At 42.7% G+C, this 25,794-nt stretch overlaps 1 protein-coding gene across 1 annotated transcript; it reads right to left on the reverse strand.

Moving 5' to 3' along the window:
- Positions 1 to 236: 236 nt before the first annotated feature.
- LOC127334718 (uncharacterized) lies at positions 237 to 25,794 on the reverse strand. The gene is made up of 4 exons (XM_051361251.2): positions 25,762 to 25,794; positions 25,570 to 25,677; positions 794 to 1,539; positions 237 to 676 (listed from the first exon to the last, which is right to left on the reverse strand). Exons 1-4 carry the CDS (start codon positions 25,792 to 25,794, stop codon positions 469 to 471), a joined length of 1,095 nt encoding a protein of 364 aa, XP_051217211.2. The 3' UTR covers positions 237 to 468.

The following is a 25,794-nucleotide window of genomic DNA, read 5'->3' on the forward strand; positions in this document are numbered from 1 at the left end:
AAACATATACAATAAATTAATAATATTTTTAGAATTGTTATAAAATATATTTTTATATTATATGCATTTGATATGGTAGATCTTTGTATTATTATCTATATTCTTGGTTAAAGTTTGCACAGTTTGACTTGCATGAAAATTTATGCACAATATAATATGGGCTGGAGGAAGCACATACATAATTAAATGATGAAGCATATTTCATCAGAAAAGAACAAGCATATATATGACACGGAAGTAAACACACATATTATTCCATATAATTAGACAGGGTGCGAGTTCTGGACACACATCTCAACCCTCAACTCTCTTTTTCGATCGAGTATATATATAGGTAGGTTCGATCGAGTATATAGGTAGCTAATTAAGTAAGCGAGTGACACGACAATGCCGCCTATATAGGTAGCTTATTCGATGCCTTTAGGCTAGCCTGCATGCATGTGGCATACATATGCATAGATGAAGCGTTCAAGCAGAGATGGTCGGGTGCCTAGCGGTGGGCACGAAGATCCTGGCCCAGAGGTGCTTGCCCTTGATAATGTACTTGGCCGTCTGCTGGCCGCCGAGCAGCAGCGGGATCATGTCCGGGCTGCGCAGCACCACCCTCCCGTACACCGGCATCTGCCCCGACGGCGCCCTCTCCACCATCACTGCCTCCACGCACGGCCCGTGAATCCTGCATCCATCCATCCACGCACGCGCGCACATATATATGATCCATCCTACACAAACGTATGTTGCAGAGAGAAGCTAAAGATGTTGCACTAGTAGCCGCCAGAGCTAGCAAGCTTACGCGTTGAAGAACTCCTCGATGTCCTCTTTGCTGATGGGGTAGCCTCGAGAGAAGGTGATGAAGAGCGAGCGGAACTCCTCCGGTATGGGGCTGATGGCCTCCTGCTGTGGCTGCTGCTGCTGCTCATACGCCACCGCACGGATAGGGATAGGGCACCACGGCGCTGCCATCGCGTTCAGCTGGGAGAAGGACACCGCCGCCGTGTTGCGGCTGCGGACCACTGGGGCAGAGCCGGCGAACGCGGCCACCACGGGCGTGCCGACGGCGCGCGGCGCGGAGGTGCCACTGCTACCGACTCTGTTAGTGGGGGCGGTCCTCGGCAGGAAGACGGCGTCGTCGGCGAGGCAGGCGTCGTCGAAGACGACGCGGCAGATGTTCTTGTACAGGGACCTGACGCTGGGCGCGACCTCGCCGCGGCGCGCGTCGAAGTAGCTCACGTTCTCGATGCGCTCGGCCAGGAGCGCGTTCGTGCAGGGAAGGAGCTCGCCGGCGCCGGCGAGCTTCCGGCCGGCGAGGCGCGCGAGGCAGGCGAGCGCCTCCTCCACAAAGCGCCGCACTACGGGGCCCGGCATCGCGGAGACGCGGTGGATGAAGTTGTGGTGCCCCGCCGATTCGAGCCAGAGCCAGAACGCCATCACCCACCGCATGCTTTCGGCGTCCTGAGACAGGTCCCGCACCAGCCGGTGGAACAGGCTGCGGTCCTGCCCGTGGAACAGCGCCAGCTCGAGGGCTCCATCCATGGCTACCTAGCTCACGTTATCGATCTAACCCTCTCTCTTGCTCGTTCTCGCTCGCGGATGGCAATGGCGATCGAGGGCGGGGGTACAAAAAGGCCAGCGGGGTAGCTAGCTCCCGCCCTCTGGCACGCCGCGCGCGAGGGGGCGCATGGGTGCGTCCACGGAGGTTTGTTGCGGCTACGAGACAAGCCAGGGTGCGCAAGGGGGAGAGAGCGCGCACGCGCGCGCGCGGCTCGGCGGACACACGGCACCCCGATCGTCGTCCTCGATCCATCGATCACATAGAGAACCCCATCGCCTCACTCGCAGACCAGCTCAGGAGTGAGGTAGTGTGCAAGCTTACTCTTTCTTGCGCGCGGGGAAGATGCATCTATCCGTATTATTAACTTACTTTGTCTGTGCGTAGCTTTCGGTTTTGCTGCAGTTTTGGAAGATACCTGCGGATTAGGCGCACAAGGACGTGGAAAGGAGCTCCATCGCATGCAAGGAACGTAGGTACGCCATGGATGCCGCAGGGGTTCCTCGCGCGCGGATATACACCTTTGTGCATCCAGCTCAAAAGAGCGATCGAGATGATAACCATGCGTGTGTTCATTGGCTTTTTTCTTCTGATATGATGATTCAGTTAATGCCGATGAATGTTTTACTATGAAATTAACGCCTCTACGTAAAGGTAAAGATATGGCCAAAACCTGCAGGGGATAAGCTTCGGTTACCAAAAATGCCAATGGAAAAGTTCCCTTTTTGGGGGTTCTATATAATGGATAAGTTCAATATATATAGGACAAAAAGCCACGTCAGAAAATATAGGGTAAAAAGTTCAGAAGGGCCTCTAAGAAGTAAGGAATTACATCATGGTCCCTAGATCTTTCCCTTCGACAGAGGTAGGTGGTTAGTTCTAGAGAGGTAACAAGGTGAACTCACCTGGGATTGGGCATATGCTTCGCTTTTAACCTCCAGCCATGGAAACTTGTGGATACGCCGATTCAACCCGTTCCCGAGAGAAATCACTTCTGCGGAAGCTTGATGTATACTATGAATGGGATTGTTGTTGAACTCATGTCTACCCTCTTCTTTTCGCAAATAGATCTGGGGAATATCGTTTCTTTGCAAGTGGAGGGGAGATCAAGTCTTCTTTGTGTGAGCAAACCTCTGTTGGTATTGACGACTGGTAGTAGAGGTGGAAGATAAATTACTGACATCGACACGAGAACAAAAGAATATAGGAGGGGGGGGATTCCCATACCGACAACTTCCACATGGACAAATCAAATATAAAGAAGTGAAGATATGTCGGCCCCTATACCCCCTCTTTCGGATCACCGGTGAGAGAACCAGTGTCGAGCATGGAGGGGTTCGTATAGGGAAGGCCAAGAGAAAAATAGGCTCGTTGGGAAAGACGGGAAGAAGATAGCGAAGGGGAATGCTTTATATAGCGCCACCGGCGGAGGATTCGAGGAGACGGGTCAGCCAGCTGGCAACCACAACAAGACCGGCTTAGGCATATCCTTTAAAGGAGAAAATAAATTAGATGACCTAAATAAGTTCTAAGAATGCACTCCGGGGTAGGTGTAAACCGCAAATTAGCGATTTTAACATCTTCAATCACTCTACCACCCTATATTTAACAAAAATCATGTTGTTGAGGCATCCCACAAAAGGAAATGTGGGATTTAACGAAAATCATTAAATATTTTTTTACTAGCTTCAACTCTTGCTATGTTTGATTGGTTGATTCCCAAAATAAAGCACATCCCTCTATGATGATTCATCAATGTGGGCACAAATGATGTCATTATCTTTGGAAATCATCCATTTCTGATTAGCACAAGGCGCTCATCATGTGCAACAACGAGGAGGGGCCTGATCCTCAGGGTTTTGGAACCCTAGTGGGCAATGGAGATTGCTTCTTCCTCCCCCACCTTTCTCTAGAAGTGGACACCAATGGCCTTGTAATCTCATTCAAAATCTTGGAAGAAGAATGGACGGTGGAACAAACTATTGGTTTTTATGAGACTTTATTGCGGTTAGTTGTACTACAATGTATCAATTTTCTATGTGTAACATGCATAGTGCAGCTTTAAGTTTACATGGATTGTTGCATGTTGCACACATGTTTTGTCATTTGTTGTAGCAAAGTACCTTAAATGTTGCATTGTTTTTTCCTGGTTGTTGTATTAATTTATTATAACCTTATTGCATGACCATTAATAAAATTTCAAACATGCATGTCTTCCATGCCACATCATAAGGCTAAAAAAATCCCATAGTGGTACTACTTTGATAGACGAATTGGTTTACCGGCGGAGGGTGGTGATGAGAGGATGAGGGGCGTAGGTGTAAAGCGCAAATTAGCGATTTGAGAGTGGAGGATTAGTCATGTGGAGGGTGAGTAGTGGAGATACAAATTCGATCACGAGGGAAAGGTTGGTTGATCAGGCAGTCATGCCAACATTCAATCTTGTCATTATACTGATGTTGCCTATGTACTAATAGAAACATTTATGATCCTAGATATGTTATACACACTAGTTATGATGTAATTTTATGCCATATTTTCACTTGGTGATGGGAGGGACCCGCAGGCTAGGATTAGTTCAAAAATTTACCCAAAAATAATTAAAATCAACTATTTTTTAAAAAAGTGTTATGATTTGATCATTTGTGGTGACCCAACATACCACTTCATGTTGTCAGATGCAAGTCGTTGACATGACACCAATGAAACACCGTTGAACTAGTATTACATCCCTCAGAGTAGTACAACAGAAATATATGCGGGTCCAAGGCATGTCTATAGAATGACACATTGACTCTTTACAAAAGATCAACACAACCTCTTACTTTACAATAAGGTATACTGCAAATAAACTCCAAAAGAACAACTCGTAGACTAGATTTATCCTAGCTCTACCTATAGAGCTACTTGGCTTACTAAAGAACTATATCTGAACTCTAGCTACTTAGGTTCTAGGATTAGGGAATTGGTTTCCTTCTACTCCTAGTCTAGGTTTCCATCATGTAGTAGGTAGTACTTGACTTCGTTGACTCCTCTGACATGATCTTGTCCCTGGTAGTATATAGTTGACTCCTCCGTCTTTGAATTTCACTGTAGATCTTCCTTAGATGCATCCATGTTTAAGAAGGGGGTTCAAGAGGGAATGCGTGACGCCCCAAAACCTATACCCTGAGGATTCCAGCGATCCCACCGAAATCCGCACGATCGGCCTCCTACACGACATATGCACGATGAAACACACACATGATGCAAAATGATTTACTAGAAGTAGTTATATTACAAAAAATTCACGATGGAACCCACAAAAGAACATATATTACAATGACTCCAACCAAATATACAATACAAAGATCCAAATCATACAGAAGATCAAATAAGTACGAGTATGGACAAGATACAAATTGCACTAAGAGTCCCGAAGATAAACGATGGCGTCCATAACCCTGCCTATGCCAAGCCGGAAGGGACTAACATCGTCATCTCATACATGTCAAAAGTCGAGCCATCGATTGCCGACAAAAGGGGGAGGAGACAAAAGAGGAAGAAATGCAAGAGTAAGTACCAAGGCACGTACCAAGCGAGACTAGAAACAACTATGCTCGTCGGGGGAGGGGGGCTATATATTTCTCGACTATATGGTGGGTTAAGCGACAACAAAGCTAAAACCAATAGAGACACATTACAACTTTCGTCTACTCAGAGAAGATAAGAAAGCGCATAAAGATAACAGCTATATACTACACAAATATAATCCAGCCAAATACACATATCCCCTTCACTCATAGCAAAGAAACAATGTAAAAGGCAATCAACGATGGACAAGTTTTATTAGACATTGGTTGTAGTAATGCTATATTACTACACAAGTTATTAGTAAATTATTTAACAACAACATAAATGTGTAAGTTATTCTATGATCGACTTAAACAACTCCAAGTCATCCATAACAGTACCATGCATGGGTGATAAAAAATATACTCATACGCACGCTCGACCATGATGGATCAAAACAAAGTCTCACGACAGGACCGTTCCTAGATCAACAAGAAAGTCTAGGGGGCACTCCACTAAGCTACCAATAACGAAGCTCGGTCATACTTTGAAGCAGGCCCAGAGTTTGCGTCGGTGGCTAGGCGAGCACTAACGGATCGTTTTGAAGGAGATATGCCCTAGAGGCAATAATAAAGTGGTTATTATTTATATCTTTATGTTTATGATAAATGTTTATATATCATGCTAGAATTGTATTAACCGAAACATTAGTACATGTGTGATATGTAGACAAACAAGAAGTCCCTAGTATGCCTCTTAAACTAGCTTGTTGATTAATGGATGATTAGTTTCATAATCATGAACATTGGATGTTATTAATAACAAGGTTATGTCATTGTGTGAATGATATAATGGACACACCCAATTAAGCGTAGCATAAGATCTCGTCATTAAGTTATTTGCTATAAGCTTTTGATACATAGTTACCTAGTCCTTATGACCATGAGATCATGTAAATCACTTATACCGGAAAGGTACTTTGATTACACCAAACACCACTGCGTAAATGGGTGGCTATAAAGGTGGGATTAAGTATCCGGAAAGTATGAGTTGAGGCATATGGATCAACAGTGGGATTTGTCCATCCCGATGACGGATAGATATACTCTGGGCCCTCTCGGTGGAATGTCGTCTAATGTCTTGCAAGCATATGAATGAGTTCATAAGAGACCACATACCACGGTACGAGTAAAGAGTACTTGTCGGGGAGACGAGGTTGAACAAGGTATAGAGTGATACCGAAGATCAAACCTCGGACAAGTAAAATATCGCGAGACAAAGGGAATTGGTAATTTATGTGAATGGTTCATTCGATCACTAAAGTCATCGTTGAATATGTGGGAGCCATTATGGATCTCCAGATCCCGCTATTGGTTATTGGTCAGAGTAAGTACTCAACCATGTCCGCATAGTTCTCGAACCGTAGGGTGACACACTTAAAGTTGGATGTTGAAATGGTAGTTCTTGAATATGGAATGGAGTTGGAATATTTGTTCGGAGTCCCGGTTGAGATCCCGGACATCACGAGGAGTTCCGGAATGGTCCTGGAGAATAAGATTCATATATAGGATGTCATTTTATGTGAATAAAATGTCGCGGAAGGTTCTATGGAAGGTTCTAGAAGGTTCTAGAAAAGTCCGGAAGAAACCACCAAGGAAGGTGGAGTCCACAAGGGACTCCACCTCCATGGCCGGCCAGCCCTAGTGGGGGTGGAGTCCCAAGTGGACTCCACCATAGGGGCCGGCCACCCCCACATGGGAGGTGGGAATCCCACCTTTGGGTGGGAGTCCTAGTTGGGCTAGGTTTGCCCCCTCCTATGGAAGGTTTTGGTTTCGGGTCTTATTCGAAGACTTGGACACCAACACTTGGGATCCACCTATATAATGAGGGGCCAAGGGAGGGGGCCGGCCACCCCAAGACCATAGCTTGGCCGCCCCCTTGAGTGGCCGGCCACCCTCCCAAACCCTAGCTTTGCTCCTCCACTTCATATTTCCCGCGTAGCTTAGCGAAGCTCCGCCGGACTTCTACACCGCCACCGACACCACGCCGTCGTGTCGGATTCAAGAGGAGCTACTACTTCCGCTGCCCGCTGGAACGGGAGGTGGACGTCGTCTTCATCAACAACCGAACGTGTGACCGAGTACGGAGGTGCTGCCGTTCGTGGCGCCGGAACCGATCGTGATCAAGATCTTCTACGCGCTTTTGCAAGCGGCAAGTGATCGTCTACCGCAGCAACAAGAGCCTCATCTTGTAGGCTTTGGAATCTCTTCAAGGGTGAGACTCGATACCCCCTCGTTGCTACCGTCTTCTAGATTGCATCTTGGCTTGGATTGCGTGTTCGCGGTAGGAAAATTTTTGTTTTCTATGCAACGTTATCCTACAGTGGTATCAGAGCCGTGTCTATGCATAGATGGTTGCACGAGTAGAACACAATGGTTTTGTGGGCGTTGATGCTCTTGTTGTCTTTAGTTTGAGTACTTTGCATCTTTGTGGCATAGTGGGATGAAGCGGCCCGGACTAACTTTACATGACCGCGTTCATGAGACTTGTTCCTCGTTCGACATGCAACTTGTATTGCATAAGAGGCTTTGCGCGTCTCTGTCTCTCCTACTATAGTGAAGATTCGATTTACTCTTCTATTGACAACATTAGTATCACCGTTGTGGTTCATGTTCGTAGGTAGATTAGATCTCTCTCGAAAACCCTAAACCACGTAAAATATGCAAACCAAATTAGAGACGTCTAACTTGTTTTTGCAGGGTTTGGTGATGTGATATGGCCATAATGTGATGATGAATATGTATGAGATGATCATTATTGTATTGTGGCAACCGCAGAGCCTTATGGTTGTCTTTAAATTTCATGTTGAGTAGTATTTCAAAGTAGTTGTAATAGTTGCTACATGAGGTGAACAACCATGAAGACGGCGCCATGAACCTTGACGCTACGCCGACGATGATGGAGATCATGCCCGTTGATGATGGAGATCATGTCCGTGCTTTGGAGATGAAGATCAAAGGCGCAAAGACAAAAGGGCCATATCATATCACATATGAACTGCATGTGATGTTAATCCTTTATGCATCTTATTTTGCTTAGAACGCGACGGTAGCATTATAAGATGATCCCTCACTTTAATATCAAGATAATAAAGTGTTCTCCCCTCGTATGCACCGTTGATATAGTTTGACGTTTTGAAGCATCTCGTGATGATCGGATGTGATAAACTCAAACATACAACGGGTGTAAGCCATGTTGCACACGCGGAATACTTGGGTTTGCTTGACGAGCCTAGCATGTACAGACATGGCCTCGGGACAACGGAAACCGAAAGGTTGAACACGAGTCATATGGATGATATGATCAACATGTTGATGTTCACCATTGAAGCTACATCATCTCACGTGATGATCGGTTTTGGTGTAGTGGATTTGGATCGTGTACCACTTAACAACTATGAGGGATGTTGTATTAAGTGGGAGTTCATTAGTAATTAGATTAAAACATGAACTAATTATCATAAACATAGTCTGAGTAGTATTTTGAATTAATTTGTAGAATTGGCATCCGTTTACTACTATGCGTTAGTCTTGTAATTGAGATAGAAATCTTGTAAATCGACAAATAACTTTACGGACTGGTGCCGTATTGTTAAAGAATCAAGAATTGATTAAGTCCTATTGCAAACTTTTAGTAAACCTCACATTGTTGATTCAAAGAACTATGGTTTCAATTAGTACCTAAAGTTATCTTGTCTCCGTGAAACTTGAAGTTCAAATCTGTTTGAAAAGTAAGGAGCTGAAAATTTAGTTTTCAGAAATAATCAAGGTATGAGATATATATCTAAGACCTTATTGCAAGATGATAGAATATAATTTGGTGAGACTACATAAACTCATAAGATTTATGGGAATGTACGAAGGTTGAAGACGCAAGGCGTCTCAATCCTCCAACTATTGGGGCACTAACGATATTCGCATATCCATGAAGTGATCGTCCTTAGTATGCACCGTTGCTATGACTCGTCGTTTCGAAGCATCACGTGATGATCGGATGTTATAGATTCTACATGTGCATACAACGGGTGCAAGCCAGATTTGCACATGCGAATACCAAGGTTAAAACTTTATGAGTCTAGCATGTACAGACATGGTCTCAGAAAGTCATCATGATACAATGGATAAAATTATGAGTGAAACTGTTCATCATATTACAAAGTTACTAATAGTGAAATCTGGAACACTTGTCATATGATGATCAACTTCAAAGTAAGAACCTCAAGGTTATTGGTATTTGACCAACAAACCTAGAAGTTAATGATGTTGATGTGTTTTTCTGAATAATGAGGGAAGCTAAAAGAGAAACTACAAAAGATTATTGGCAGAAAGAAAGAAAAGACTAGAAAGTCTAGCTCAGGTGTATATAAATGATATACATGTTATGGTTGTATTCCTAGTTAGGTCACAATATGAAATTCTTGGGTATTAGTACTATATTGGTTGGTATGAAGTGTCATACAAAACAACGCAATACAAGAATACAATGGCCTAAGTGACTGACAAGGAATATGATAGGAATGCACGACTGGAACAAAATAAAGTGTTATTATGTTCGTCGTTAGCATTCTATCTAGCCCTTAGAATTTATAATAAAGAACTTAATAATTGTTATTTTGCTCTGGTCAAATGAAAACAATGAGTTGTTCAAATTATGACATTACTCCATATACGATGGATAAGTTATTATAAATCTTAATGGTGAAACACACATACATAAAACTGACGCTAAAATGCCATAAGGCAAATGATTTGAATTCCACTTATTTGTGGAACCGCCATTTAGGTCATGTTAGAAAGGAACGCATGAAGGAACTCCATGCAAATGGATTTCTGGAGTCATTTGATTTTTTTGAATCATTTGGTGCTTGCAAATCTTTTCTAAAGAGAATGATTAAAATACCGTTCATAGGCCAAGAGTTGAATGGGCAACTAACTTAGTGAAAAATACATGATGATGTATATGGTTCACTGGGCATAGTTGTGTGCGGGAGATTCTTCTACTTCATGAAAACTTCCAACAATGAATTGAGTATATATATGTGGATATATTCAATAAGGAAGAAGTTTGAAACATTTGAATGGATTCAAATAAATTTCAGCATGAAGTAGAAATCATCGTAATAGAAAAGTTAAATATCTATGATAGGATCATGGTGGAAATATTTGAATTACGAGTTTTAGCGAACATCTAAGAGAGTTATGAAATTGTTCTACAACTCACGTTTCTTGGAGTATCATAGTGATGATAAAGTATCCGAGAGATGTATCCAAACCTTGTTGGATTAATGATGAGATAAAATATTATGACGCCATTATATTTTTGTGGATTATGCTTTAGTGACTACCGCTTTTACACTTAATAGAGCATCATCATGATCCGTTGAAATGACACCATACGAGTTATGGTATGGGTATGAATCCTAATAGTCTTTTCTTAAAATTTTGGTATGCATAGCATAAGTAAATAAGTTTACAACCAAAATCGGATGAATGTCTTTGTTGGTTATCCCAGAGAATTGATTGGGAATTCTTCCCACTATGTAGACAAAGACAAAAGTGTTTGTCAATATTTTTTTTTTACTTCCAAGAAATTGTTTCTAGTGAAGTATTTGAGTGGGAGGACAATATAATTTGATGAGGTTTATGAACCTGAGCATAATGATCAGTGTAGCGCAGCATCGGAAATTGGTTCCGGAAGCGACCACGACGATCATGGCTCCCATGACTACAAAGTGTTTTAGCCATGGAGATCGAAGTACATATTGAACCTTGTAGGTATGGTTTACTTTGTGATCAAATAAATGATTTATGGACAAAGGATTGATTTTGAAAAAAATGATAAACCAACTACAAACAAAGAAGTTATAATGGGCCCTGACTCCGTTAAAATGGCTATATGCCATGAAATCCAAGATAGATAAAAACTTTTTGAAAGTAAATGGATCTATAAAATTGATGGACTTGGATGGAATATCCTTGAAGAAGCTTGACTTGTCGAAAAGTCGTTTACGACAAAGTTCAAAGAGTTGAATATGATAAGATTAGATCTTCCGTAGCAATGCTTATAGTCTATGTGGATTATTCTAGTAATCACTACATATTTCTTTTATGAGATATGTTAGTAGGATGGCAAAATACACTACTTAACAGAAGTGTGTATTAAAGGAGTATATAAGATACAACCAATTGTTTTGCTAGTCCGTAGAATACTAGATAGGTATACGAACTTCAATTGGATGAAGTGAGTATCGCGGAGTTGGAATCTTCACCAGATGAAATAGTCAAAGAGTTTTTGATTTCATCAGAGACGATGAAGAGACTTGCATTTGCAAGAAATTAAGTGGGAGCGCTAAGACACATTTATAATACTTTATGTAGGTGACATATAGTTGGTTATAAATGATGTAATTATATACTTGATTAAAAGGTTTCATTGAGAATTAACTTCAATGAAAGGATATGGACTGAAACAAATTTAGTGTCAAGATCTATGAAGATAGATTGAAACACATAAATAAGTTTAAGTCAAAGTACATATGATGGATATTGAAGTAGTTCAATATAGAAATATTAAGAAAATGTTCTTGTCATGTGAAGGTTTAACAAGACTTGAGTGTATCTGACACTCAATGAGTAAAAACACATGAGTGATTATAGATCACGATGAATATGTACACAATCAGATATCATGTGCTATAAAGTGTTATGAGCATATACTAATGATTCATATGATGATCATTGGACGACAAAGAAGAATATCCTTGAGTACTTTAGAAGAACTAAGGATATATATATATATTTTTATATATGAAGAAATGACAAACAAATCGCTTGTAAGGTGTTACACCGATATTGGTTTTGTCACATATAAAATATAATCTCAAATTAGACGAAGTGTTGTTTAAAAGGTCGCACACTGAGCTAGAAGTTGTCTATACTAGATTTAGAAGAGTTCTAAATATTGTGACGGATTCTACAAAAGAAGGCGAGTATGTCATTGTTTTGACAATGACAAAGGATGTTAAGTCAAGAGGTTCTTTGAGAACTTGGTGTAGTTCAAGCAGTCGAACTTTGAAGCTATATTGTGTGTGACAATATAAGTGACATATTTCAGACAGTGGAATTAAGGTTCCACCAGAAGATCAAACATATATAATGCCAACTCATTTGGAAATGAGTGATGCGTTGAGACGCAAATGAATTACAAAATACATACGTTTACGAGCGTGTCGATCCGATGACTAAAAACCTCTCCCGTGAGCAATACATGATAAAGCACCAGAAGGCCAAGGTGTTATATCTTTACAAATGTAAACTAGATTATTGACTCTAGTGCAAGTGGGAGACTGAAGGAGATATGCCCTAGAGGCAATAATAAAGTGGTTATTATTTATATCTTTATGTTTATGATAAATGTTTATATATCATGCTAGAATTGTATTAACCGAAACATTAGTACATGTGTGATATGTAGACAAACAAGAAGTCCCTAGTATGCCTCTTAAACTAGCTTGTTGATTAATGGATGATTAGTTTCATAATCATGAACATTGGATGTTATTAATAACAAGGTTATGTCATTGTGTGAATGATATAATGGACACACCCAATTAAGCGTAGCATAAGATCTCGTCATTAAGTTATTTGCTATAAGCTTTTGATACATAGTTACCTAGTCCTTATGACCATGAGATCATGTAAATCACTTATACCGGAAAGGTACTTTGATTACACCAAACACCACTGCGTAAATGGGTGGCTATAAAGGTGGGATTAAGTATCCGGAAAGTATGAGTTGAGGCATATGGATCAACGGTGGGATTTGTCCATCCCGATGACGGATAGATATACTGGGCCCTCTCGGTGGAATGTCGTCTAATGTCTTGCAAGCATATGAATGAGTTCATAAGAGACCACATACCACGGTACGAGTAAAGAGTACTTGTCAGGAGACGAGGTTGAACAAGGTATAGAGTGATACCGAAGATCAAACCTCGGACAAGTAAAATATCGCGAGACAAAGGGAATTGGTAATTTATGTGAATGGTTCATTCGATCACTAAAGTCATCGTTGAATATGTGGGAGCCATTATGGATCTCCAGGATCCCGCTATTGGTTATTGGTCGAGTAAGTACTCAACCATGTCCGCATAGTTCTCGAACCGTAGGGTGACACACTTAAAGTTGGATGTTGAAATGGTAGTTCTTGAATATGGAATGGAGTTGGAATATTTGTTCGGAGTCCCCGGATGAGATCCCGGACATCACGAGGAGTTCCGGAATGGTCCGGAGAATAAGATTCATATATAGGATGTCATTTTATGTGAATAAAATGTCGCGGAAGGTTCTATGGAAGGTTCTAGAAGGTTCTAGAAAAGTCCGGAAGAAACCACCAAGGAAGGTGGAGTCCACAAGGGACTCCACCTCCATGGCCGGCCAGCCCTAGTGGGGGTGGAGTCCCAAGTGGACTCCACCATAGGGGGCCGGCCACCCCCCACATGGGAGGTGGGAATCCCACCTTTGGGTGGGAGTCCTAGTTGGGCTAGGTTTGCCCCCTCCTATGGAAGGTTTTGGTTTCGGGTCTTATTCGAAGACTTGGACACCAACACTTGGGATCCACCTATATAATGAGGGGCCAAGGGAGGGGGCCGGCCACCCCAAGACCATAGCTTGGCCGCCCCCCTTGAGTGGCCGGCCACCCCCTCCCAAACCCTAGCTTTGCTCCTCCACTTCATATTTCCCGCGTAGCTTAGCGAAGCTCCGCCGGACTTCTACACCGCCACCGACACCACGCCGTCGTGCTGTCGGATTCAAGAGGAGCTACTACTTCCGCTGCCCGCTGGAACGGGGAGGTGGACGTCGTCTTCATCAACAACCGAACGTGTGACCGAGTACGGAGGTGCTGCCCGTTCGTGGCGCCGGAACCGATCGTGATCAAGATCTTCTACGCGCTTTTGCAAGCGGCAAGTGATCGTCTACCGCAGCAACAAGAGCCTCATCTTGTAGGCTTTGGAATCTCTTCAAGGGTGAGACTCGATACCCCCTCGTTGCTACCGTCTTCTAGATTGCATCTTGGCTTGGATTGCGTGTTCGCGGTAGGAAAATTTTTGTTTTCTATGCAACGTTATCCTACACGTTTCGCTAAATCCCCGCAAAGGTACAATACAAAATATAAACATCTGAAGGTAACATGAAGTAAACACCTGAAGGCAATAGTAAGTAAAGCATGACATACATGGCATTGCAAATAAAATCAATCGTTGTGCCCCCCTTTTCAACATACTTGAGAAAAGGTGATGGGTGAGGGGGTACCAGTAATAATCCCACACGTATGGCAGAGCTCCTAGCTCAAAACTGATAACAAGAACTCGGGTCTTAGGGGACATAAGCGAGACAAAGATCCGATGCTTGCGCAAAGGGTCCCACATGTCGTTAAAGGTTTTGTAGTCATCTCTTCGCAAATTTATTCCTTTGGCTCAACCCCCAAGTGTGTGGGCAAATGTTGGAAGGTATTTATTTTCTCCAATAACATATTAGGGCCCAAAAACAACCTCTTTAATTGATTTCTTCATTAACATGTTGATTTTCGGGATCCTGGTTAAACAAGCTGAAAAGGTGCGCACGAGCGCAATAAAAATACCAAAATCCTATTACTAGTAATGCAAAAAACTAAATAAAAATACTATGCAATTTGCACTTATCAACATCCTAAAGCTTGGGCTCTTGCTCATCCCCGCGAAAGATAGCAGCTTAAGGAACAAAGTCTTCTTGTTCATGAAGTGAGAGTCCATAAAATAAATGAGAGCAATTGAAGTACATGATCAGTTTAAAGACATAGAATTATTTATGAGTTCTATCAAACCAGTACTGATTGTATGGCCACACCTCTGAAACTTCTTGTTTGTCCGAGAATAACTAGCAAAATGATATAAGTCATCAAGTTCAACTGAACAAGCATTGCGAGACGATCTCCGACCTATTATTTGAAACTTTGCACATTCACTGTCGTTTCCTACTCGACGGTACCCCGGAGGAGGGATCCTCACGGAGGGGGGAAGAAGTAGGGGCCATAGGGTGGAGAGCACTCGGGACGGTGGTACGCGATTTAACCAGCTTCGGAACACCTGCTCGAGGACAGGGCCTACTGCTGCTTGTCTGGAGTTATCTGGGCGTTTTCGCGTTGTTACAATGAGTTGTGGTTGTGCCTCTAGGGCTCCCAGGATCCGGCTTATATAGGCGCCCGGATCTAGGGTTTACACGGAGAGTCCTAGCCGGAATAGAAGATGCCTAACTACGGAATATACATTGCCGTGCACATCAAGGATCCACCTAGATCTAATCTTGCTGTCATGGATCCAGATACTTCGTGGGCCTCCATGGATCCGCCTACTTGCATAGTTCGGTTGAGATCCGGCTCCTGTTCTTGGGCTGGACTTCATCCATCTTCTATCAACAGCAACTGGGTCGCCCGGTGGGCCATAAGCCACACAACCATCTGTGGGCAACTCGGGCTTGCCGGATCTAGACCATGTCGTTGGCATACCCATAAAGTATACCCACAACAGTAGCCCCCGAAGTTCTTCAAGATTCACTATTCTTCTGCCTATCTCTGTTTGGATCCAAAGAGAATCTCGAAGAGCTTCCAAAATTTCATCGTTTCCGACTTCATTCAACCGGAAATCATTCGTTCTTCTGTAACGGTAACTTAGCAGATTTTTCGCCCACGTCGCACATAACTTCCTATTTTCCCTCGCTAAATTTCGGAACTGCGAATCTTTGCTAGAAATATCAAACACGTGCAGTTAGGTCACCGCTGCTTCAGTTTCACCGCATTTGACCTAGGACACGTGGCTATCATCCAACGGTGCGACCGTTCCGTTCCCGCTGTAGGATCTGACTCACGAATCTCCGCGCGAGGCCTATAAATACCCCATCCGCATGGTTGATACGTCTCCGACGTATCGATAATTTCTTATGTTCCATGCCACATTATTGATGATATCTACATGTTTTATGCATACTTTATGTCATATTTATGCATTTTCCGGCACTAACCTATTAACGAGATGCCGAAGAGCCAGTTGCTGTTTTCTGCTGTTTTTGGTTTCAGAAATCCTAGTAAGGAAATATTCTCGGAATTGGACGAAATCAACGCCCAGGGGCCTATTTTTCCACGAAGCTTCCAGAAGACCGGAGGACTTACGAAGTGGGGCCACGAGGTGGCGCCACACTAGGGCGGCGCGGCCCAAGCCTTGGCCACGCCGGCCTGTTGTGTGGGGCCCTCGTGTGGCCCCCTGACCTGCCCTTCCGCCTACATATAGTCTTCGTCGCGAAACCCCCAATACCGAGAGCCACGATACGGAAAACCTTACTGAGACGCCGCCGCCGCCAATCCCATCTCGGGGGATTCAGGAGATCGCCTCCGGCACCCTGCCGGAGGGGGGAATCATCTCCCGGAGGACTCTTCACCGCCATGATCGCCTTCGGAGTGATGAGTGAGTAGTTCACCCCTGGACTATGGGTCCATAGCAGTAGCTAGATGGTCGTCTTCTCCTTATGTGCTTCATTGTCGGATCTTGTGAGCTGCCTAACATGATCAAGATCATCTATCTGTAATGCTATATGTTGTGTTTGTCGGGATCCGATGGATAGAGAATACTATGTTATGTTGATTATCAATCTATTACCTATGTGTTGTTTATGATCTTGCATGCTCTCCGTTATTAGTAGAGGCTCTGGCCAAGTTTTTACTCTTAACTCCAAGAGGGAGTATTTATGCTCGATAGTGGGTTCATGCCTCCATTAAATCTGGGACAGTGATAGAAAGTTCTAAGGTTGTGGATGTGCTGTTGCCACTAGGGATAAAACATTGATGCTATGTCCGAGGATGTAGTTATTGATTACATTACGCACCATACTTAATGCAATTGTCTGTTGTTTGCAACTTAATACTGGAAGGGGTTCGGATGATAACCTGAAGGTGGACTTTTTAGGCATAGATGCATGCTGGATAGCGGTCTATGTACTTTGTCGTAATGCCCAATTAAATCTCACTATACTCATCATATCATGTATGTGCATGGTCATGCCCTCTCTATTTGTCAATTGCCCGACTGTAATTTGTTCACCCAACATGCTATTTATCTTATGGGAGAGACACCTCTAGTGAACTGTGGACCCCGGTCCTATTCTTTACATCTGAAATACAATCTGCTGCAATACTTGTTCTTTACTGTTCTTCGCAAACAATCATCATCCACACTATACATCTAATCCTTTGTTACAGCAAGCCGGTGAGATTGACAACCTCACTGTTTCGTTGGGGCAAAGTACTTTGGTTGTGTTGTGCAGGTTCCACGTTGGCGCCGGAATCCCTGGTGTTGCGCCGCACTACACTCCGCCACCAACAACCTTCAACGTGCTTCTTGGCTCCTACTGGTTTGATAAACCTTGGTTTCTTACTGAGGGAAAACTTGTTGCTGTGCGCATCATACCTTCCTCTTGGGATTCCCAACGAACGTGTGTATTACACGCCATCAATGGTCACTATCACTTTTTCACCTCTCCTCACCACTTCATCTTTAACCTCGCGCCAGCGCCGCCTGACGGATCTAGCGCCGACGAGCTCTTCCTCGGGAAGCTTCATCCGCCGCTTCTCCAAGGTCCACACCGACCCAAGCTGCAAACGTTTGATCAGGAAATGAGGTCCGCCGCCGACTCGTGGTCTCGCCGGAAGCTAACGCGTCAAGTCCGCAAGCTCAACCTTCGCCGGCGCCACGGGGAACCGCCATGCCATTGTCGGTAAGTCCACCGGACTTGTAGAAGATAAAGCTCAGTAGGATCCGGCACTTAATTTTTTCGTTATCATGCCTACAGCCAGAAATATGTCCGAAAGCTCCCCTAGATACACTGATAGTTCTCCGAGTAACCCTCCACCAAAATCAGCAGAACCAACCTTCGTCGAACCCTTAGCGTTCCTTCCGCCCAACATTTTTGACATTATACTAGCTCAACCTTACTCCGCCTCTTCCAGCAACCTCCTCTGACGAATTCCAACAGTAGAGGAAATCCAAGCGGATTTAGAAGGGCAAGCTCGCATGGCTGCTGAAGTGCAAAGTCGGAATTGGAGAAAGCCTCAAAGGCTCGGAACCGCGAAGGGGAGAAAGGCCAGTGGTGGCCCTACGACGTCACCGAGTCGGAGCTCAAGGCCTTCGAGAAGGAAGGGCTCCTGGCTTAAGACTCCTGGAAGTTCACCAAGGACTCCATCACCCCGACTCCGGAACCTAACGAGCGGGTCTTCACCAAGGTGTGGGTGGAGCGAGGCCTCTCGCTTCCGCCCTCAGAGTTCTTCCTCTCAGTGCTCAGCACTTACGGGCTTCTGTCGCATAACATCTGCCCCAACTCCTGCCTCATCCTCCCCAACTTCGCCACTCTCTGCGAAGGCTATCTCGGAGTCCGGCCAGATGTCCGGCTGCTCTAGTTCTTATACAGGGTGAAGAAGGAGACAAAGGATAAAAAGATGGTCAACTGCGGAAGCATGACCTTCGTGCTCCGCAGCAAAAGGGTGTTTCCGCCCCTGTCTTCTCATGAATCCATCTGGTACTGGAATGCCAGATGGTTCTATCTCAAGAATGAGATCATTCCGGATCTCCACGATGACCTTCCAGCCTTTACCAACACCCCTCTAGAGGAGCTCGACAGTTGGAGCTTCATCCCCAACCTAGCCCAGCATCCGGAGCTGGACAGGATGGCCCGGAGGATTTCATACCTTCCTCTTGGGGTTCCCAACGAACGTGTGTATTACACGCCATCAAGCTCTTTTTCTGGCGCCGTTGCCGGGGAGATCAAGACACGCTGCAAGGGGAGTCTCCACAATCCAATCTCTTTACTTTGTTTTTGTCTTGCTTTATTTTATTTACTTTCTTGTTTGCTGCATTATATCAAAACACAAAAAATTAGTTGCTAGTTTTACTTTATTTACTGCCTTGTTCTCTATATCAAAAACACAAAAAAATTAGTTACTTGCATTTATTTTATCTAGTTTGCTTTATTTACTACTGCTAAAATGGGTACTCCTGAAAATACTAAGTTGTGTGACTTCACTAGCACAAATAATAATGATTTCTTATGCACACCTATTGCTCCACCTGCTACTACAGCAGAATTCTTTGAAATTAAACCTGCTTTACTGAATCTTGTTATGCGAGAGCAATTTTCTGGTGTTAGTTCTGATGATGCTGCTGCCCATCTCAATAATTTTGTTGAACTATGTGAAATGCAAAAATATAAGGATGTAGATGGTGACATTATAAAATTAAAATTGTTTCCTTTCTCTTTAAGAGGAAGAGCTAAAGATTGGTTGCTATCTCTGCCTAGAAATAGTATTGATTCATGGACTAAATGCAAGGATGCTTTTATTGGTAGATATTATTCCCCTGCTAAAATTATATCTTTGAGAAGTAGCATAATGAATTTTAAACAATTGGATAATGAGCATGTTGCACAAGCTTGGGAAAGAATGAAATCTTTGGTTAAAAATTGCCCTACCCATGGACTGACTACTTGGATGATCATCCAAACCTTTTATGCAGGACTGAACTTTTCTTCGCGGAACCTATTGGATTCAGCTGCTGGAGGTACCTTTATGTCCATCACTCTTGGTGAAGCAACAAAGCTTCTTGATAATATGATGATTAATTACTCTGAATGGCACACGGAAAGAGCTCCACAAGGTAAGAAGGTAAATTCTGTCGAAGAAACCTCTTCCTTGAGTGATAAGATTGATTCTATTATGTCTATGCTTGTGAATGATAGGACTAATGTTGATCCTAATAATGTTCCGTTAGCTTCATTGGTTGCTCAAGAAGAACATGTTGATGTAAACTTCATTAAAAATAATAATTTCAACAACAATGCTTATCGGAACAATTCTAGTAATAACTATAGGCCATATCCTTCTGCTAATGGTAATAGTTATATATGGTAATTCTTATGGGAATTCTTACAACAATAATAGGAACACACCACCTGGACTTGAAGCTATGCTTAAAGAATTTATTAGTACACAAACTACTTTTAACAAATCTGTTGAGGAAAAGCTTTATAAAATTGATATTCTTGCTTCTAAGGTTGATAGACTTGCCTCTGATGTTGATCTTTTAAAATCGAAAGTTATGCCTAATAAGGATATTGAAAATAAAATTGTTACTACAGCAAATGCCATCCAAGTTCGAATTAATGAAAATATTAGATTGATGGCTGAATTGCATGCTAGGTGGGAAAGAGAAGAAAATGAAAAACTTGCTAAAGAGAATAATGTAGCTAAAGTTTGGACTATTACCACCACTACAATGCTAATGCTCCACATGTTGCTGCACCTCCTACTAATAATGGTAAAAGGATTGGTGTTGGCAATGTTTCGACTTCTAATGCAAAGCCTGCAAAACTGCCGGAAACTGCTAAAATTGCTGAAACTGCCTGTGATAAAACTGCTGAAATTTTTTCCAACATTGGGGATGATGATCCCATTGCTGTAGATCATAATGGTTTAGACTTTGATGATTGCCACATCTCTGAAGTCATAAAGTTTTTACAAAAGCTTGCTAAAAGTCCCAATGCTAGTGCTATAAATTTAGCCTTTACAAAACATATTACGAATGCTCTCATAAAAGCTAGAGAAGAGAAACTAGAACGTGAAGCTTCTATTCCTAGAAAGCTAGAGGATGGTTGGGAGCCCATCATTAAGATGAAGGTCAATGACTTTGATTGTAATGCTTTATGTGATCTTGGTGCAAGTATTTCCGTTATGCCTGAGAAAATCTATAATATGTTTGACTTGCCACCATTGAAAAATTGCTGTTTGGATGTTAATCTTGCTGATCATTCTACAAAGAAACCTTTGGGGAGAGTTGATAATGTTCATATTATGGTTAACAATAACCTTGTCCCCGTTGATTTTGTTGTCTTGGATATTGAATGCAATGCATCTTGTCCCATTATATTGGGAAGACCTTTTCTTCGAACTGTTGGAGCTATCATTGATATGAAGGAAGGTAATATTAAATATCAATTTCCTCTCAAGAAAGGTATGGAACACTTCCCTAGAAAGATAATGAAGTTACCTTTTGATTGTATTATTATAAAAAATTATAATGTTGATGCTTCATCTCTTGATAACACTTGATATACACTTTCTGCGCCTAGCTGAAAGGCGTTAAAGAAAAGCGCTTATGGCAGACAACCCATGTTTTTACTACAGTACTTTATTTTATATTTGAGTCTTGGAAGTTGTTTACTACTGTAGCAACCTCTCCTTATCTTAGTTTTGTGCATTGTTGTGCCAAGTAAAGTCGTTGATAGTAAGGTTCATACTAGATTTGGATTACTGCACAGAAACAGATTTCTTTGCTGTCACGAATCTGGGCCTAATTCTCTGTAGGTAACTCAGAAAATTATGCCAATTTACGTGAGTGATCCTCAGATATGTACGCAACTTTCATTCAATTTGGGCATTTTCATCTGAGCAAGTCTGGTGCCACTTTAAAATTCGTCTTTACGAACTGTTCTGTTTTGACAGATTCTGCCTTTTATTTCGCATTGCCTCTTTTGCTATGTTGGATGAATTTCTTTGTTCCATTAATGTCCAGTATCTTTGTGCAATGTCCAGAAGTGTTAAGAATGATTATGTCACCTCTGAACATGTAAAGTTTTATTGTGCACTAACCCTCTAAGGAGTTGTTTCGAGTTTGGTGTGGAGGAAGTTTTCAAGGATCAAGAGAGGGAGATGATACAATATGATCAAGGAGAGTGAAAGCTCTAAGCTTGGGGATGCCCAGGTGGTTCACCCCTGCATATTTTAAGAAGATTCAAGCATCTAAGCTTGGGGATGCCCAAGGCATCCCCTTCTTCATCGACAACATTATCAGGTTCCTCCCCTGAAACTATATTTTTATTCCATCACATCTTATGTGCTTTGCTTGGAGCGTCGGTTTGTTTTTGTTTTTGTTTTTTTTTTGAATAAAATGGATCCTAGAATTCATTGTGTGGGAGAGAGACACGCTCTGCTGTTGCATATGGACAATATGTCCTTAGGCTTTACTCATAGTATTCATGGCGAAGGTTGAATCTTCTTCGTTAAATTGTTATATGGTTGGAATCGGGAAATGCTACATGTAGTAATTCTAAAATGTCTTGAATAATTTGATACTTGGCAATTTTTGTGCTCATGTTTAAGCTCTTGCATCATATACTTTGCACCTATTAATGAAGAAATACATAGAGCTTGCTAAAATTTGGTTTGCATAATTGGTCTCTCTAAAGTCTAGATAATTTCTAGTATTGAGTTTTGAACAACAAGGAAGACGGTGTAGAGTCTTATAATGTTTACAATATGTCTTTTATGTAAGTTTTGCTACACCGGTTCATCCTTGTGTTTGTTTCAAATAACCTTGCTAGCCTAAACCTTGTATCGAGAGGGAATACTTCTCATGCATCCAAAATCCTTGAGCCAACCACTATGCCATTTGTGTCCACCATACCTACCTACTACATGGTATTTCTCCGCCATTCCAAAGTAAATTGCTTGAGTGCTACCTTTAAAATTTCCATTCTTTACCTTTGCAATATATAGCTCATGGGACAAATAGCTTAAAAACTATTGTGGTATTGAATATGTACTTATGCACTTTATCTCTTATTAAGTTGTTTGTTGTGCGATAACCATGTTCCTGGGGACGCCATCAACTACTCTTTGTTGAATATCATGTGAGTTGCTATGCATGTCCGTCTTGTCTGAAGTAAGGGAGATTTACCACTCATTTAATGGTTAGAGCATGCATAATGTTAGAGAAGAACATTGGGCCGCTAACTAAAGCCATGAATCATGGTGGAAGTTTCAGTTTTGGACATACATCCTCAATCTCATATGAGAACATTAATTGTTGCTACATGCTTATGCATTAAAGAGGAGTCCATTATCTGTTGTCTATGTTGTCCCGGTATGGATGTCTAAGTTGAGAATAATCAAAAGCGAGAAATCCAAATGCGAGTTTTCTCCTTAGACCTTTGTACAGGCGGCATAGAGGTACCCCTTTGTGACACTTGGTTAAAACATGTGTATTGCGATGATAATCCCGGTATTCCAAGCTAATTAGGACAAGGTGCGGGCACTATTAGTACACTATGCATGAGGCTTGCAACTTGTAAGATATAATTTACATAACACATATGCTTTATTACTACCGTTGACAAAATTGTTTCTTGTTTTCAAAACCAAAGCTCTAGCACAAATATAGCAATCAATGCTTCCCTCTGCGAAGGGCCTTTCTTTTACTTTTATGTTGAGTCAGTTCACCTATCTCTTTCTACCTCAAGAAGCAAACACTTGTGTGAACTGTGCATTGATTCCTACATACTTGCATATTGCACTTGTTATATTACTTTACATTGACAATATCCATGAGATATACATGTTATAAGTTGAAAGCAACCGCTGAAACTCAATCTTCCTTTGTGTTGCCTCAATACCTTTACTTTGATTTATTGCTTTATGAGTTAACTCTTATGCAAGACTTATTGATGCTTGTCTTGAAAGTACTATTCATGAAAAGTCTTTGCTTTGTGATTTATTTGTTTACTCATGTCATTACCATTGTTTTGATCGCTGCATTCATTACATATGCTTACAATAGTATGATCAAGGTTATGATGGCATGTCACTCCAGAAATTATCTTTGTTATCGTTTACCTGCTCGGGACGAGCAGGAACTAAGCTTGGGGATGCTGATACGTCTCCGACGTATCGATAATTTCTTATGTTCCATGCCACATTATTGATGATATCTACATGTTTTATGCATACTTTATGTCATATTTATGCATTTTCCGGCACTAACCTATTAACGAGATGCCGAAGAGCCGATTCTTGTTTTCTGCTGTTTTTGGTTTCAGAAATCCTAGTAAGGAAATATTCTCGGAATTGGACGAAATCAACGCCCAGGGGCCTATTTTTCCACGAAGCTTCCAGAAGACCGGAGGACTTACGAAGTGGGGCCACGAGGTGGCGCCACACTAGGGCGGCGCGGCCCAAGCCTTGGCCACGCCGGCCTGTTGTGTGGGGCCCTCGTGTGGCCCCCTGACCTGCCCTTCCGCCTACATATAGTCTTCGTCGCGAAACCCCCAGTACCGAGAGCCACGATACGGAAAACCTTACTGAGACGCCGCCGCCGCCAATCCCATCTCGGGGGATTCAGGAGATCGCCTCCGGCACCCTGCCGGAGGGGGGAATCATCTCCCGGAGGACTCTTCACCGCCATGATCGCCTTCGGAGTGATGAGTGAGTAGTTCACCCCTGGACTATGGGTCCATAGCAGTAGCTAGATGGTCGTCTTCTCCTTATGTGCTTCATTGTCGGATCTTGTGAGCTGCCTAACATGATCAAGATCATCTATCTGTAATGCTATATGTTGTGTTTGTCGGGATCCGATGGATAGAGAATACTATGTTATGTTGATTATCAATCTATTACCTATGTGTTGTTTATGATCTTGCATGCTCTCCGTTATTAGTAGAGGCTCTGGCCAAGTTTTTACTCTTAACTCCAAGAGGGAGTATTTATGCTCGATAGTGGGTTCATGCCTCCATTAAATGGGGACGGTGATAGAAAGTTCTAAGGTTGTGGATGTCTTGTTGCCACTAGGGATAAAACATTGATGCTATGTCCGAGGATGTAGTTATTGATTACATTACGCACCATACTTAATGCAATTGTCTTGTTGTTTGCAACTTAATACTGGAAGGGGTTCGGATGATAACCTGAAGGTGGACTTTTTAGGCATAGATGCATGCTGGATAGCGGTCTATGTACTTTGTCGTAATGCCCAATTAAATCTCACTATACTCATCATATCATGTATGTGCATGGTCATGCCCTCTCTATTTGTCAATTGCCCGACTGTAATTTGTTCACCCAACATGCTATTTATCTTATGGGAGAGACACCTCTAGTGAACTGTGGACCCCGGTCCTATTCTTTACATCTGAAATACAATCTGCTGCAATACTTGTTCTTTACTGTTCTTCGCAAACAATCATCATCCACACTATACATCTAATCCTTTGTTACAGCAAGCCGGTGAGATTGACAACCTCACTGTTTCGTTGGGGCAAAGTACTTTGGTTGTGTTGTGCAGGTTCCACGTTGGCGCCGGAATCCCTGGTGTTGCGCCGCACTACACTCCGCCACCAACAACCTTCAACGTGCTTCTTGGCTCCTACTGGTTTGATAAACCTTGGTTTCTTACTGAGGGAAAACTTGTTGCTGTGCGCATCATACCTTCCTCTTGGGATTCCCAACGAACGTGTGTATTACACGCCATCAATGGTCACTATCACTTTTTCACCTCTCCTCACCACTTCATCTTTAACCTCGCGCCAGCGCCGCCTGACGGATCTAGCGCCGACGAGCTCTTCCTCGGGAAGCTTCATCCGCCGCTTCTCCAAGGTCCACACCGACCCAAGCTGCAAACGTTTGATCAGGAAATGAGGTCCGCCGCCGACTCGTGGTCTCGCCGGAAGCTAACGCGTCAAGTCCGCAAGCTCAACCTTCGCCGGCGCCACGGGGAACCGCCATGCCAT

Source organism: Lolium perenne, chromosome 1, assembly GCF_019359855.2.
Source record: "Lolium perenne isolate Kyuss_39 chromosome 1, Kyuss_2.0, whole genome shotgun sequence".
Taxonomy (NCBI): Eukaryota; Viridiplantae; Streptophyta; class Magnoliopsida; order Poales; family Poaceae; genus Lolium; species Lolium perenne.